The 16,968-nt window shown below is 35.0% G+C and overlaps 1 protein-coding gene across 2 annotated transcripts in view; it reads left to right on the top strand.

Moving 5' to 3' along the window:
- Nucleotides 1-16,968, top strand: part of XPO5 (exportin 5) — a 61,508-nt gene that overhangs the window by 13,542 nt on the left and 30,998 nt on the right. For both annotated transcript variants that reach the window (XM_074237035.1, XM_074237034.1), the window contains exons 8-14: nucleotides 7,703-7,779; nucleotides 10,008-10,107; nucleotides 11,126-11,209; nucleotides 11,680-11,805; nucleotides 12,597-12,687; nucleotides 12,963-13,091; nucleotides 13,946-14,061. In XM_074237035.1, the coding sequence (XP_074093136.1) occupies nucleotides 7,703-7,779; nucleotides 10,008-10,107; nucleotides 11,126-11,209; nucleotides 11,680-11,805; nucleotides 12,597-12,687; nucleotides 12,963-13,091; nucleotides 13,946-14,061 (723 nt within the window). The remainder of the gene's footprint in view (nucleotides 1-7,702; nucleotides 7,780-10,007; nucleotides 10,108-11,125; nucleotides 11,210-11,679; nucleotides 11,806-12,596; nucleotides 12,688-12,962; nucleotides 13,092-13,945; nucleotides 14,062-16,968) is intronic.

Below are 16,968 nucleotides of genomic sequence, written 5' to 3'. Positions count from 1 at the left end.
CATTTTTTGGTAAAATTTTTGAGTTAAGCATTTTGCTCTCTCCCTCCCCCAATAACAACAGGTCATATAATATGGGTTATACAGTCCAATCATGTTTAGTATCTTTCCATGTTAGTCATGTTGTGAAAGAAGAGCCAAAACAACCGTGAGAAAGAAAAAACAAATTTTTTAAAGTGAAAATAGTATGCTTTACTCTGCGTAGTTTTTTCCTCTGGATATAGATGGCATTTTCCATCACAAGTCTTTTAGAATTGTCCTTAATCACTAAACTGCTGAGAGAAGCTAAATCCATCCATAGTTGGTTATCACACAATGTTGTCATCAATGTGCAAAGTGTTTTTCTGATTGTGCTCATTTCACTAAGCATCAGTTCATGGAGGTCTTTCCAGGTTTTTCTGAAATCTTACCTGCTCATGTTTTCTCACAGAACAGTATTTCATCACATTCACATATAACAAATTGTTCAGTCATTCCCCAATTTATAGGCAATTCTTCAGTTTTCCTCAGCAGCAGTCTGGTAAAAGTTGTGCATGTACATTTGTGTTTTAACATATTTATACATTAGTCATTTTGTGTATGAGGAATTAGGACTAAGAAAAAAGAAAGAAAACCATGGGAATAGGAAGGAAAAAACAACGTTTTTTAAAAATGAACAAAGTAGCCAATCAGAGTCTGTTTTGGGGGGAAAACTCCATAACTCCATAACATTCCTATACTATGATTTGTTCAGCCATTCCCCAGTTGATGGACATACCTTCAGTTTCCAATTCTTTGCAACAAAAAGAGCTGCTAAAAATATTTTTGAATATATGGGACTTTCTTAAGATTTCTTTTGGATATAGACCTAGTATTAATTGCTGTTGCTCTTTGGACATAGTTCCATATCGTTCTCCAGAATGGTTGAATTAATTCACAACTCTACCAAGAGTACATCATTGTCCCAGTCTTCCCACAATCTTTCCAATATTGTCCATTTTCCTTTTTGTCATCTAAGCCAGTCCAATACCTCATAGATGTTTTAATTTTCATTTCTCTAATCAGTAATTATTTGGAGCATTTATATGATTATATATGTGTGTGTGTGTGTGTGTGTGTGTGTGTGTGTGTGTGTGTGTGTACATATACATATATATATAACTTTAATTTCTTCATTTGAAACCTGCCTGTTTAAATCCTTTGACCTTTTTTCAGTTGATGAAAGACTTGTAACCTTATAAATTTGATGCATTTCTCTATATAACTTAGAAATGAAACCTTTATCAGAACCTCTAGCTGTGAAAATTGTTTCCTAGCCTTGTTTTCCTTCAAATCTCTACTGCATTGGTTTTATTAGTGCAAAACCTTTTTAATTCAAGAGTCAAAGTCATCCATTTTACAATTTATTATGTGCTATAATTTTTGTTTGGTCATAAATTTCTGCCCTTTTCATACATCCAATAGATTGAAATTGAAACAAGTTGACATAATTGATCAATATTCCTTTGTGTTACCAAGAAAACCCAGCAGGAAGAGTTAAACAGTGAAATTTCACTTAAAATAGCCAGGAAGCTATAAAATAAGTGTATCCAAGATGCACCAGGAATTTATATTAATCATTTTGCAGAAATTTAGATCTAAATAATTGATAAAGCATTAATTCCTCATGAAAAGATAAAGACAACACTACTACCTATATTAACTTACTTTTTCAGTGCAGTGCCAATTAAAGTACCCAAAGGAATATTTTACAGACCTAGAAGAAAAATCATTCTAAAATTCATATAAAAGAATAAGAGGTCTAGAATTTCGCAGATAATAATGAAGGGGGAAAGTGAGAAGAAAGGGTTGTCAGGACTATTACTACTATAAAGGAGTAATTAATAAAACAGTTTGGTGTTGGCTTAAAAAAATGAGATGGGATCACTGGAACAGATTAGAGACACATCATACAGAAATAATAATGTTCAGGGGTGGCTAGGTGGCACAGTGGATAGAGCACAAGCCCTGGAGTCAGGAGTACCTGAGTTCAAATCTGTCCTCAGGCACTTAATAATTACCTAGCTGTGTGGTCTTGGGCAAGCCACTTAACCCCATTTGCCTTGCAGAAATCTTAAATACACACACACGTATATATATTTCACTTAAAGACCCTAGTTATTGGGAAAAGGACTCTGCTGTTTAACAAAAACTATTGAGGAAACTAGATAGCAGTCTGGCAAAATTAGGGGGTTTTTTTTATTTCATTTCTTTCAATTACATGCAAAGAAAGTTCTCGATACTCGTCTTTTTGTCAAAATCATTCACTTATGATTTTGAGTTTTCTGTATCCCTTCTCTCCCCCACAGAAGAGCAAAAATTCTGATATAGGTTATACATGTACAATTATATTTAACATATTTCCATATTAGTCATTGTGAAAGACAAATCAGAACTAATGGAGGGAAAAAAACATGAAGAAAAAACATAAAACAATTTTTTTTTCTTTTTTTAATGAAGATTTTATTTATTTTTGAGTTTTACTATTTTAACCCTGATTTTACTTCCTTCCCCCCACCCCTCACAGAAGGCAATTTGTCAGTCTTTATATTGAAAACAAATTTTTAAAAAGTGAAAATAGGATGATTTGGTTTGCATTTGTACTCCACAGTTTTTTTCTCTGGATTTGGATGGCATTTTCTATCACAAGTCTTGGAGTTGTCCTTGATCAGTTAACTGCTTAGTGGAGCTAAGTCTGTATCATAGTTGATCCCACACAATGTTGTAAATGTATATTATGTTCTCTTGGTTCTGTTCACTTTACTCAGCATTAGTTCATGCAAATATTTCCAGTCCTTTTTTGAAAATTGAGACTTTTTAAGAGTTCAAGACTCAACTGGTGATAGAATCCCATAAAAAATGGACAAGTTAAATCATATAAAGCTTAAGTTTTGTAAATGTAGCAAAAATGTAGCTGAAAAATATTTTACAGTAGATTTATCCAAGTTTTATTAGGAAATGATTCACAGAAATTAAGACTTAAAAGAGTCTTTCCCCAATCCATAAATTGTCAGAGGATATGAATAAGTAGTTTTCAAAGAAAGAAATTCAAACTTTCAATAACCATTTGAAAAATTGCTCTTGTCATTAATTAGAAAAATGGACATTAAGGCAACTTCAAGTTTTCATTTTATACCCATCAGACTTAGCAAACATGGAAAAAAAGAGGAAAATCACACATCTTGGCTATGTCCCTACTAGTTCGCTGTTGTTATTTGTTATTATTATTATTATTATTATTGTTTGAATTCATCCAACCATTCTGGAAATTTGGAAGCTTGCAATACACATGTTCCTGAATTAGGTTGTAAGGCTGAACAAGAACAGATGCTTCTGGATTCTGCCATATCAGGAAATATCTGCTGCCTTAGAGCCACAGAATCATAAGCTCCACTTGGATCTGAGATTCCTGCCTTGGTTACTCCTTAGAGTTGTAAGTGAGATCCAGTTAAGTGTCTGAGACCGGATTTGAACCCAGGTACTCCTGACTACAGGGTGGGTGCTTTTAGCCACTACACCACCTTAGGCGCCCCTTGAATTGAAATTCTTAAGAGTAACCACTACAGGGGCAGCTAGGTGGCATAGTGGATAAAGCACCGGCCGGGCCCTGGAGACACTTACTAATTACCTAGCTGTATGGCCTTGGGTAAGCCACCTAACCCTGTTTGCCTTGCAAAAAAAACCTAAAAAAAAGGATTTCAATTCACTAATTTTAGTAGGATAACACTTCCATTGATATTACTGTTGTTTAGAATGAATGGAAGTATTTAAGAACAGAGATGAGAATATTGTATTAAAGAGATAAAAGACAAAGAGGTGGAATTTGGTACTTTAGGAGATTAAATGATGAGAAAACAAATGGAATCTAGATGGCCAACAGCCAAACCTTCCATAAAACTCCTTCACACATATCTAAGAAATTCACCAAACCAGATCATGATAAGGACATGCAGAAAAAGTTATAGTGAGTCATTTGTCTAGCTCATCTCTCAACATGAGGAGACAGAGAAGTTTGCAGACATTGGGGATAGGGTTTGGTCAGGGTTGCCTATGTATGGAGCACTTTATCACATACAGAATACACCAGGACAAGATAAAATCTCAGACTTAACCCAGGCTTTTACCATGCTTTGTAATAACAGGTGTGGAAAATCAGAGGAGAGATTTATAAACTTAGAAGTAAGAAAACCATTGATCTCATAAAACTAGGAATTGGTTTTATTGGGGGGGGACTAATGAAATAAACCATTGGCTAATTTAATTTAAAAAAAACATTGCCAGTGGTGAAATGAAAATGAAAAGGCTTTTACCATTGAACTTGAAATTAAAGCAATTCTAAATTGCTCAAATTAACAGATGAAATAGATTACTTTTTTCCCATCTTAGAAAAACAAATTGAACAAGTCATCAATAAATTCCCTAAGAAAAAAATCACTGGGGTCAGACAGATTCACAATTCTACCAAACATTTAAAAAATAATTATTTACAAGACTATACAAACCATTTTGAAGTAAAGGCAAAGTAGTCCTACCATGTTCCCTTGGGTCAGGGCTGTTCAACCTTACTTTTAAAAGTTTGTATTGACAATATATTTTGATTTGCCATTTTTTATTATTATTATAATTTGAATTTACAGTTTTCCCCCAATCTCATTTCCCTCCCCCATCCCCCACAGAAGGCAGTCTGTCCGTCTTTACATTGGTATACATTGATCTTAGTTGAATGTGATGAGAGAGAAATCATATCCTTAAGGGGAAAAAAATAAAGCATAAGAGATAGCAAAATTACATAATAAGATAATGGGTTTTTTTTAATTAAAGGTAAACATCTTTGTTCTTTGTTTAAACTCCACAATTCTTTCCCTGGATTCAGATGGTTTTCTCCATTGCAAATACCCCAAAATTGTGTCTGTTGCAGTGATGGAACGAGCCAGTCCATTAATGTTGATCATCATCCCCATGTTACTGTTAGGGTTTACAATATTCTGGTTCTTCTCATCTTGCTCAGCTTGATTTGCCATTTTAGTGAAAGCTCTGTGGTAGCTCCACATTGTACACTATAAAGCATTTCATAAACCCACAGGGGTTGCATTAAAATTGCACTTCGGGGGCCTACATTTTGGATAGCCCTGCTTTAGGTTTATACCCTAAACCAGGAAGGATGAAAACTGAAAACTATATACTAATTCCCTAATGAATATTAATGTAAAAATTTGAGAGAAAATATTAAAAGGAAGATTACAGTAATTTATCACCAGGATCTGTTACATTATGACCAGTTAAGTTTTTGAAGCCAAATTTGAACTCAGGTACTCCTGCCAGGGCCAGTGCTCTGTCCACTACACTATTCTTTATTATACACTACTACTATTCTTTATTAGAATAACTATCAGCATAATTGATCATATCAATAACAAAATCAACAGAAATGATTATCTCAACCAAAAAACCCTTTTTGGCAACATACAACACCCACTCCTCTTAAAAACACTAGAAAGACCTCAGGGGCAGAGCAAGATCTCATTTCCAGCATTTAGCTCAGCCTGCAGAGCAGGAATCCCAAACCAAAGAGAAAACTATGATTCTTACTCTGAGCTTTCCCACCTGTTGGTGGATTGAGTCCAGGTCAAGATCTTGTAGAGTTTAAATCAGAGAGGCAGCAAATAAGACTTTGACCTATACCAGATCATTTTTGAAACAATGAAAGCTTCCAGGTCTCGGCCTGACTCAGATCCTAGAATAACGTAACACTCAGTACTCTCTGCAAAGCAACGACCAAACTGACCCAGGAGCCCAGTTCTGACATCAAGTCTAAAGTCCAGACACAGGCTGGAAAAAATGGCCAAATTAAAAAAAAAATGACAAGTAGATGAATTGGATTTGATTGAGGGTGTGCCATGTAGTGTCATCAGCCTTACTTTCTCCTTCAGAGCCATCTGGGTCCAGTGACCAAATAGAAATCACAACTGGAGATTGCCTGGGATTCGAGGCTGTCATACAGCTGGAAAGTATCAAGTGTCTGAGTTCAGATTTGAACTCAAGTCCTCTTGACTTCAGGACCAAGTGCTCTATCCACTGTGCCACCCACCTAGCTGCCCCATAAAGCAGTGGAGAATTTAGAATATATTATTACAGAAGATAAAAGTTATAAGTGTATACAGCCAAGAATGAATTACTCAGAAAAACAAAGCATAATGCTTAAGTGGGGGGACAGACATTAAACTTCCAAACATTTCTGATGAGAAAGATGCTACATAAAAACTCTGAAGACCAAACACAGTAGTTCTGAGTAACCTTAAAAAGTGAAAATGAATGAGCACTCGGATTAAAAAAATAAACTGCTTATAGTCAGGTTTGGGAAGATGATACACGTATCTGAATCTTATCATCAACAAGGCTCATAGAAAGTGTTGAAGTTGCAGCTAGGTGGCGTAGTGGATAAAGCACCAGCCTTGGAGTCAGGAGTACTTGGGTTCAAATCCGGTCTCAGACACTTAATAATTGCTCTGTGGCCTTGGGCAAGCCACTTAACCCCATTTGCCTTGCAAAAATCTAAAATATAACAAAAAAAAAAATCTCGAAGTAGACAAGACCAAGGAAGGAAGGAAGGTGGGAGGGAGCAGGTGACACTTGAACCTTACTGTCATCTTAAGCTGGTCAAAGGAACAATATTAGCTGCAGAAATACATTTCACTTAATTGGAAAGTGAAGGCATGTTGTAGTGGAAGGAGTGACATGAGAGCATATTAAGGGAAAAGTTAATCCTAAGCATAGGAAGTCCTAAATGTGTGTGTGTGTGTGTGTGTGTGTGTGTGTGTGTGTGTGTATTCTATATATCTCATCTCACTTTGATGTAGCAAAGATTGGGAATAAATGGAGTACCATTGAGCTGAACTCATCAGTGTAATGATCATAATTAGTAATAAAACATGCTAGAAATGAAGAATTTGGAATGCAGAATGAACAGTTTTTTTGGATGTAGTCAATGTGGAAATTTATTTTCATTGACTGTACAATTTTAATGTTTTGAGTTTTGATCTGTTTTTTTCCTTGTGTTCTCAATTGGTAGTGAGAGGGAGGCAGATTTTAAGGTCAGAAATTCAGGTAAATGGAGAAATGACTAAAGTAAATATAGTCTTTTCCCTAAAAACAGATGAGGGGAGATGATAGTTTGAGGAACATAAATCTAAGGGAAAGTGTTCTTTGGTTAGAGGCATCCAGAGCTGAACTAAACCCGTCTCCTACTGCATCCTTAGAGGAGAGTTGCTTTCTTTGTTATCATCTTGTTTCCTTATGGAGGTCAGTTGTCAGAATATGAATGATCTTTCCAGGCTACACTGCTTATTTTTTCATTTTAGAACAGCTCTGAATCATATTTCACTGGTAGGCAGTGCTAAATACTATGGTTAATGCTGTCATGTAGAGCTTAACTGCATCTTAAAAGTTAATTTTGATGATCTTTTAGCTCTCTTGCTTAGTATGTAGTGTACTTGGTATAAAGATCTTAAATTTTTAAACCAAATTTTACCATCAACCCAGTACTTGGTTAATCCTGTTGCATTATATTTTTGTGCAGTTAAAATGCACTGAAAATAGTGAGGTTTTTGAGGATTTTGATAATAGGAAAGAATGGCATATTTTGACCTACATCTTTATTTTGACCTATGTTTCCCTTGATTTTGTCTAGGGTAGGTTGGAAGACCGAAAGCCTTTAATGGTCTTGTTTGGAGATGTTGCCATGCATTATATACTCTCTGCTGCTCAGTAAGTATCTAAAAATTTGTAAACATGTTTTCTAAGTTCATTGCTATTGGTCTCTCCTTATTGGGATCCTGCATATATGAATCCTTCCCACCCAAATGCTATCAATTCATCTACAAAATGGCCAGTATTTTGGTAAAAAACAAACAAAAAAATGGCTCTCACGGACAGTACTCAACATTCTTGTAAATTGATTGCTGGAAATTAGCTTTCTATTACCTCTGATTTTCTTTACAGTACAGTACTGCTTGGTGTGTATATTTCTTCATGGCTTTTATACTTTGTATCCTCTATTCCTTTATTGGCCTCTTGGTGGCTTTGGGGATTGATCCAAAGAATGGAGTCATGTATCTTCATGTTTGTTTTACAGACTCATCAAAGGATTGTCTTCAGTAACTCTTTTCCTCATACATAATAGTAGTGACTGAAGAGACAAGTAATATAAATTTTTTCAAGGGATCGGGGAAGGGCACATTTATCATATCAGTGTTCTGCCTGATTTTTAGCATTTGCACGATCTCATCTTAAATTGCAACTCTCTAGGACTACTTTGCTTCCTTCTATTCTTTTCCAGTGTTATGAAATTCTTTTTTTTTTTTTTAATTTTTGCAAGGCAATGGGGTTAAGTGGCTTGCCCAAGGCCATGCAGCTAGGTAATTATTAAGTGTCTGAGGCTAGATTTGAACTCAGGTACTCCTGACTCCAGGGCCGGCGCTCTATCCACTGGGCCACCTAGCCGCCCCCTTTATGAAATTCTTGGAGAGTTAAAAAGATCTTTGAGATCTACATGGTATTGTGTAGAATTCCAGTTTCAATTCCTTGGCCTGCTTCTCAGGGTTGTGAGGTGGGTTAACTTTTTTTTATAATTAATATAAATTAATTGGATTTCAGTGATATTTCAAAGTTACTTAGCAGATAACTTTAAACTTGATAAACCAGAAATATCCTAGTCAGTATTTAATACCAGAAAATCAGCTTTAATAATTGTCATTTGTCATTATTTGTCATTACTTATCTGTTTTAGGCCAGTGATGACCAGCAGTTAGTTGTCTGGTGATCTCAATGAGATGTCATGAGTACAAATTTCACCTTAGTTTGTCAATCACATTATGTGTCTATTAGGTTCAGAACCTTATACTGGATCTTTTTTGGGATGGATAGGAAGTGGAAGATACTGATCCTCTCTTTGAAAAGGTCAATTTAATTGGGAAGGTTAAAACTTTTTAAATCATTTAACAAACCAAAGAGTGTTTTATTGTCATACAATATGGCACCTACTATGTACTAGGTCCTATGAAAAGCATTTTAAACTTAGTTGATCCTTATAGAAAGGTAGTTTAAGTGACCATCCATGGATCACCCAGCTATTAAGTGTCTGAATTGGAAGTTTGATCTCATCCCAGACTCTAGACCCAGTGCTCTATCCATTGTCTACCTGCTTCAGATAATGATATGCAGAAAATCAAAGAATCAGAAAGAACCTCAGATGCTTCTCTCTTCTCTTCTCTCTCTCTCTCTCTCTCTCTCTCTCTCTCTCTCTCTCTCTCTCTATATATATATATATATATATATATATATATATATATATATTTCTTTTCCACAACTCACCTGTATCTAAATGTATATTGCTTTGAAATCTGCTTCTCCAGTTTTCATCCACTGCTCCTATTTCTACCTTCTAGGGTCAAGAAAAATAATCAAAAGATAGGGACTTTTGAAGTGTTAACAATTCATGTTGTCACTGTTAATTCCTATGAGACTTTAAAAGAATTTCCACTCCAATTAGATATCATCCCTTTAGCATTCTTTGGTAATATATAATGTTATACAGAAATAGTCTGATTTCACCCATGGTCTCTTGCATTTTGTGATTTTCAGTTGACACAACTTCCCTCTCCCACAGATGTCTCTGAGTCTTCTCTGGTTATTAGCCGGTATTTTAAGTGTAACTGTAATGTTTATAGATCTGTGCCCCAAATTATCATTTTTGAATGAAAAAATAAGTAATAATTTTTTGACTGTTAAAACTAGAGAATATAATGGATAGACTTGCCTTTTGAGAAGTGTGGTTATATTTTACAAAATGGCTTATTTCTTTTTCCTTCAACATTTTTATCTTACCTGGAATATAAATATAAGGAGATATAAGAAATGGTCACTTCCATTTATGTTTGTCTAATAAAGAATCCCTCGGTCCTAACTCAGGCTCTCTTTCATCTGTTCCCTCTTAGGACTGCTGACGGTGGAGGTCTGGTTGAAAAACACTATGTTTTCTTGAAGAGGCTTTGTCAGGTCTTGTGTGCTTTAGGCAGCCAATTGTGTGCCTTACTGGTAAGAATTCTGCAAGGATTGTTGAAGTCTGAAGCACTTGCCACCCTTTGAGCATTCAGTGATGCTATCAGTGACAGAGGCTTATAGATTATTTCCCTTGATTTTTATCTGGTTCTAGCCATTAATCTGAACTTGACTGACTGGAATAGAATTTGAGTTAAGGATTTCTTTTAACATATTGCTGATGAACAGGTAGTGTACAAAATTTTATCATTATGTTATACAATTATAATTTATGATTATGCTGATTTATATACAGTAGTATTCTTATACAATTATGCCTTAATAAATTAAGTTACAGTTACTATTCTTTAAGATTGTAAAATATAAAAAAAACTTGTTTGTTTGGTTTTGGTTTTTACAAGGCAATAGGGTTAAGTGACTTGCTCAAGGTCACACAGTTAGGTAATTATTAAGTGTCCAAGGTCAGATTTGAATTCAAGTCCTCCTGACTCCAAGGCTGGTACTCTATCCACCACCTAAGTGCCTCAAAATACTTTTTCTAAAGCAGTGGTCTCTGTAATATAATCTTTCCTTGTTTGTGGCCTCATTAACACAAAAGCCTAATATGTGAAAAGAATATTCATTAGATTAAGTGGTATTATTGCCTGTTAACTTGGAAATAAAAGCTATAGGCTGAGCAAGTGAATAAAACTTATTTTGTGGGAAATAAGGAATTAATAGTTTCTTTTGGACTTTAATGTTGGAATCCAGGATTCTTGAAGGCTTTATTAATTAGTTCTTAATAATGTGTTTTTGTTCTAATTCAAAAGGGGTTGAGATAGTTTACCATAAGGTATGAACTGTTAAATGATATGGTTAACTGCTAAGACAGAGATGAGAATGAATCAAGCTTGGAAAATTGAAACTTTATCTGTATTTAGAGTTTTCTATTTTCTTCTAGCTTTTAGTAGATAAGTTTTTACCTGATTCTTTAACTATATTTATGGAATTTGAAGTTAGATTTGTTATGGTATTTTTGCTGTTAGTAGCCTTCAAAATCATATTTTCCCAACAGGGCACTGATTGTGATGTTGAGACACCAGCCAATCTTGGAAAATTCTTGGAGTCTTTTCTGGCTTTTACAACCCATCCAAGCCAGGTAAGTAATATGATGAAGACAGAAAATACAGAGTTGATAGTTCCTAATATAAGTTATATTTTGGCTTCCTTAGTTCAGCGTGTAAAACATCTTATGCTATATTTTATAATTTTAGCAGTTACACCTTCATATTTAAAATAAGATCAAAAAAACAAATAAGATCACCTCCTGTTACATAAAATACTAAGTGAGATGTGCTGTGTGTCAGGAAGACCTCAGTTCAAACCCTACTAACAAACATGTCTGATGGGACCACAAATAAGCTGCTGCTTTGATTTTTTTTCAACTGTAGAATGGTAGTAATAATAATAACTGTAAGGTCTTGTTAAGAGTCTAGAGCCTTTATTAGGAGCTAAAAAATAAGTCTCTTAATGGAAACCTTTTTTAATATGTGTAGGGGTAAAAATTCAGATGGCCATATAGATTCCAGGTTCTCTTCAACATATAGGCTTTTTAATTTTTTTCTTCAGTTTCTGCGATCATCAACTCAGATCACTTGGGGAGCCCTTTTCCGGCATGAAATCTTATCCCGAGACCCTCTGCTTTTAGGAATGATCCCCAAATATCTCCGTGCCTCTATGACTAACTTAGTGAAGGTATGTAATAGTAATGTGACTTTGTTGATTGTAGACATAATTATAAAGACATAAGATTTTTCACTGGAACTAATTAAGAACCAAAATAACTTCCCTTTATAATAACATCTTCCTAGTTCCTCATGGAACTTTTGCCAATCTGTTTAGTGTCACTATAGAATCTCTGACAAAGATTGCTTATGCTGCTTCAGTACATAAATATTCAGCATCCCCCCTTGGGATTGTTAGTCTTGAACACTTAGCAGTTGATTTTCTTGGTCTTGACATGGTAAAGAACCAGGGAAGGTGCTTTTCTGGTCAAAGGTTTTCCCTCCCCCACTGTAAAGAATACACATCCAGGTCAGTCAAGCTTAAGGTCTCTCTAGAAACCTTCAACAAGTTGTAAGGGAAACATAATCCTGGGTTTGTTCCTTAAGTTTTAGTTTAGTACTTGAGATGGAATATATTCCTCTTTCCTTCTTTGTTTGATTCAAATTAACCTTGAGTTTTAAATTTATAGTCAAGGGCACTAAACAGAACATTGGGTAGGATTCTTCCTGAGGAACCAGGAAAAGAATGTTGATATTCAGACCTCAGATCTGGACAAGAACTTTCTAGACTTGGGATATAGTAGGTTGGTAGTTTTTGAAGGCAACATGCCTCCCCTCATTCACAATTGTAACATTCCATTTCCATAAGATCTAGCATTTTTCAAGCTTCTCCACTAACATTTTTCTATGACTTTAGAGGGCTGAATCAAAATTCATAATGCCTATTTTCAACCCCTACCCCTGGGTTGATATCTCTTTCAGATCGGCTTTCCCTCTAAAACAGATAGCGCTAGCTGTGAATATTCTCAGTTTGACTTTGACAGTGATGAGGACTTCAATGCATTCTTCAACTGTAAGTGATTATGGAATATCTTTCTTTTAAGAGCCTTGAGATAATATTTATGTTATGTTTTGTCACACTTTAAGACCTTGGGGCTCTTTATCAGGAAGCTCTCTCTAAATTCTCATCACAGCTTTCTTGAGCCCTAAATTTCACACTAAAAGTAGGGAACCAATATCAGTCTTCCACTTAAAGAACCCAGTAAATAATCTTCTGTATGCATCTGTACAACCCAAGCTTAACTCTTCTTGGGACCCAGGTTTGATTTCTCTCTCATTCATTGGCAGCATTCCGAGCTCAGCAGGGAGAGGTGATAAGGATGGCCTGTCGCCTGGATCCCAAGACTGGTTTTCAGATGGCTGGGGAATGGTTGAAATACCAGCTGTCAACACCTGTGGATACTGGGCCAATGAACTGTAAGTTTGCTTTTAAACAATAAGGATTTTTTTTTAATTGCTAAATATTAGTGCCCAGATGACAAGGAAAACATTAATTTAAAACTGTTTCTTCTGGGTTACCTCTAGTGTTTCCTACCCAGCCCTTAAGTACAATTTTTGGGGAATGTTAAAATACATTTTCAGAAATAGAATTTCTTATTCCTTGATACCATTCTGAGAGTTATTCCTTTCCAGTCAAAATTATCTGATGTTTCTACACTGAAACTTGAATCCATTTGAGAGCAGAAACATCCTAATATCCACAACTCTGTCCTACAAGTAATTAATGGTAATAATAGTAGCTGACTATTTTAGTGTTTTTTTGATTGATTGGTTCATGAAAGTTGTAAATTGCTTAGTGCATATTCTCATTTGAAAGAAGTTATTTTTTATAAAGCATATGAATCACCATTAAATATTAAACTTATTTGAGCTGGAAAGTGGATATTAAGATGTTCATTCTAATTTTCCTTTGGTTGTTGAACCAATTAGTAATTTGTTATTTTACCTTGATTGGTTACTGTTATAAATAGAACTCATGCTAAGACCTATTAGCTTTTTTAACTTAAAAATAACATTTCAATATTAAAGGATGAAATCCAAAGACTTACTAAGTTTTGATTATATTAAGTCCCAAATGTTGGGTTAATCAGCTGCTTGTAAAACATAAGCAATCAGTAAACAAATATTAGATACCAACTATATGCCAGACACTTCTAGAAGAAAAGAAACGTGTTATACTGAGTTTATCTGTAAAATTAATTTGGATTAGATGATATCTTAGCTCCCTGACTATTCATTAGATATTTCATTGCCCTGTTCTCTTTATACAGCTAGGACTGGAGAAGGCCTATGTTCAATCTTCTCACCTTCTTTTGTACAATGGGATGCCATGACCTTCTTTTCAGAAAGTGTGATTAACCAGATGTTTCGAACATTAGATAAAGAAGTAAGTAGTTTGAATCCCATTAGTTATGATTTTAGAATTATAAGCTTTCTGTGAGAAAAGGATTGGTTACTTATTCTGTCCATCTATAAAATGGAAGACTCTTACCCTAAAAGCCTATATTTCTAAGCAGGTAAATAAACAGTATAAACAGAACCACAAACCTGAAGCCCTGAAGACTAACTCAGTTTCAGATCAGACTCTTAAGATCCGACTAAGCTCCACATTAAGTATTAATTTATTCCTCAAGTGTTTCTTTATGACACATGCTGTGTTCAGAGAACTGGACTGGACATTTTAAAGGATACAGAAGGAAGAGACTTGATTCCCTGTCTTTGAGTAATTTATAGTCTTATTGGAGGTACAAGGCATACAGAGAACAAGAACCTAGATCATATATTCCAAACTGTATACAAAGTTATGGAAAGTGTTGAGTGAGTCAGGAAAAAATATTCTTGAAAAGAAGTCTTTACTAGAGTGATAGACTTTCAAAGAAGCAGGACAGGATTTTAGGCAATTAAAGTGCATTAACTATCAGAATTAATGCAAATGATGTAGAGGGCAATGATATAATTGATCTGATAAGAGTAGAAAGAATATCTTGGTAAGTAGCAAGTTACAAAGTCAAGACAGATGTGGGACGATGGAGATCTTTGTATGTGTATACTCCTACTGAGGAGTATATAAAAATCCTAGCAATTATACAAGGATCATCTGAGGGATTAGACATTTTTGTATAACTATAGTTCAAAGACTTTTCCTAAGGGTTCATCTTGGGAGTTGGGCAGGTGTTTCATGCCCTATGGGGGCCCCTAGAATCCATCTTACTAGGAAGAGCATTATATTAGGAGCAGTTGAACTGTATCTGCCATTCACTTGTTTTGAGGTCTTGAGCAAGTCATTTGACTCTAGGTCTATTTTCATCATTAATTGAAATGAAGAGAGTTGAACTAGAGAATTTTTTTTTAATAATTCAGAATAAACTTTAAAAGATGTTTGTGTGACATTTTAACAGATACTATGTGATAGCCACTGTATTAAGTGCCAGGAATACAAAGAAAAAAAGCAAAAACAGGTGCCCACCCTCATGGAGGTTACATTTTAATGCAAACCACATATGTGGCCTTATGGAGGGAGTCACCTAGGCTTCAGCTCTTTTCTGGTTTTGCTCATCTTGCTCAGCATCAGTTCATACAAATCCTTCAAGGCTTCCTTGAATTCACATCCCTCCTGGTTTCTAATAGAACAGTAGTGAACTAGAGAATTTAAAAAAAAAATTAAACTTGTTTTATGTAAAAACTATTTTCTTTTTAACCAAAATGAAGTCAAAATGGGGACAGGATTTAGACATAATGGGCAATTTGTCAGCTCTACAGAAAGGGGAGAAATTTTAAAACAAGTTTTAATACTTGTAAAAAATTTCAAATTACAAGTTCTCCCTCCACCTCCTTGAGATTGCAAATAATTTTATATGGGTTATTCGTGTGTAAGAATGCAAAATATCTCTATGGTAGCCATCTTGCAAAAGAAAATACAAACCAAAAAACCCCAAGAAAAATAGTGTGTTTCGGGCTAAAGTAAGACTCCATCTTCCTCCAGAGGTGGATAATAGCATTTTTCATCCTACATCCTTTAGTATGGTCTTGAATCAATACATTGCTGAAAATAGCTAAGTCATTCACAGTTGATCACTGTACATAATTGCTATTACTGTGTAAAATGTTCTCCTGGTTCTACTCATTTCACTTTGCTTCAGTTCAGATAAGTCCAGATTCTGAAATGAGCCTGCTCATCATTTCTTTTATTTCTTTTAGCATAGTATATTCCTTTACAATCATATCACTTGTTCAGTCTTTCCCCAGTTGATGGGCAGCCCCTCAGTTTTCAATTCTTTACCACAAAAAGAAGGGTTATAAATTTTTTTTATATAAAAGTCCTTTTCCTTTCTTTTTAAAATCTCTTGGGAGTATAGACCCTAATAGTGGTATTGTTAATTCATAGCCCTTTGGACATAGATCCAAATTGCTCTCCAGGATGGTTGGATCAGTTTATCACTCCACCAGTAGTGCATTAGTGTCTCGAATTTCAACATCCCCTCCAACACTGATCATATTCCTTTTTTATCATATTAACTAATCTGATAAGTTTTGGTAGTTCAGAAGTGTTTTTATTTGAATTTCTCTAATCAATAATGATTTCGAACATTTTTTGTATGGCTTTGATTTCTTCATTTGAAAACTACCAGTTCATATCCTTTGACTGTCACTTGAAGAATGGCTCATATTTTTATAAATTTGACTCAGTTCTCTATATAATTGAGAATTGAGGTCTTTATCCGAGAAACCTGCTGGAAAATTTTTTTTCCAGTTTGCTGTTTTCCTTCTAATCTTGGCTACATTATGTTTTAATTTTTTTTCTTTTTCCTAAAATTCCATCATTAATCATTTCCAGAATAAGCCTTATCAGTATGTTTTGGCCTAATGCCTCATACTTATCTGCATTTTACCAACTTTCTCCAACTATTTGGAGATTGAAGTCAGGGAGGTGACTAAGTCCTATCAAGATCTTCCAGTGCAGGGGTGGCGTAGTGGCGTATTGGATAAAGCACCGGGCTTGGAGTCAGGAGTACCTGGGTTCAAATCCGGTCTCAGACACTTAATAATTACCTAGCTGTGTGGCCTTGGGCAAGCCACTTAACCCCATTTGCCTTGCAAAAAAAAAAAACCCTAAAAAAAAGATCTTCCAGTGGAGCACAAGCTCCAACCGGTCTCTTGACCTTGTGTGTCTAGCAACTTATATTGAGAAGTTTTGATAAAATTTAATGGAGTGAATAACTTAGACAGTTGTAAGGGTGCAGACTGTCCTGCCCACTACACCAGATTTTTGTAAGAGGGCCTGCCCTACAAGAGA

The sequence above is a fragment of the Macrotis lagotis genome, chromosome 5, assembly GCF_037893015.1.
Source record: "Macrotis lagotis isolate mMagLag1 chromosome 5, bilby.v1.9.chrom.fasta, whole genome shotgun sequence".
Classification (NCBI taxonomy): Eukaryota; Metazoa; Chordata; class Mammalia; order Peramelemorphia; family Peramelidae; genus Macrotis; species Macrotis lagotis.
This window is presented reverse-complemented; position numbering and strand designations above follow the sequence as displayed.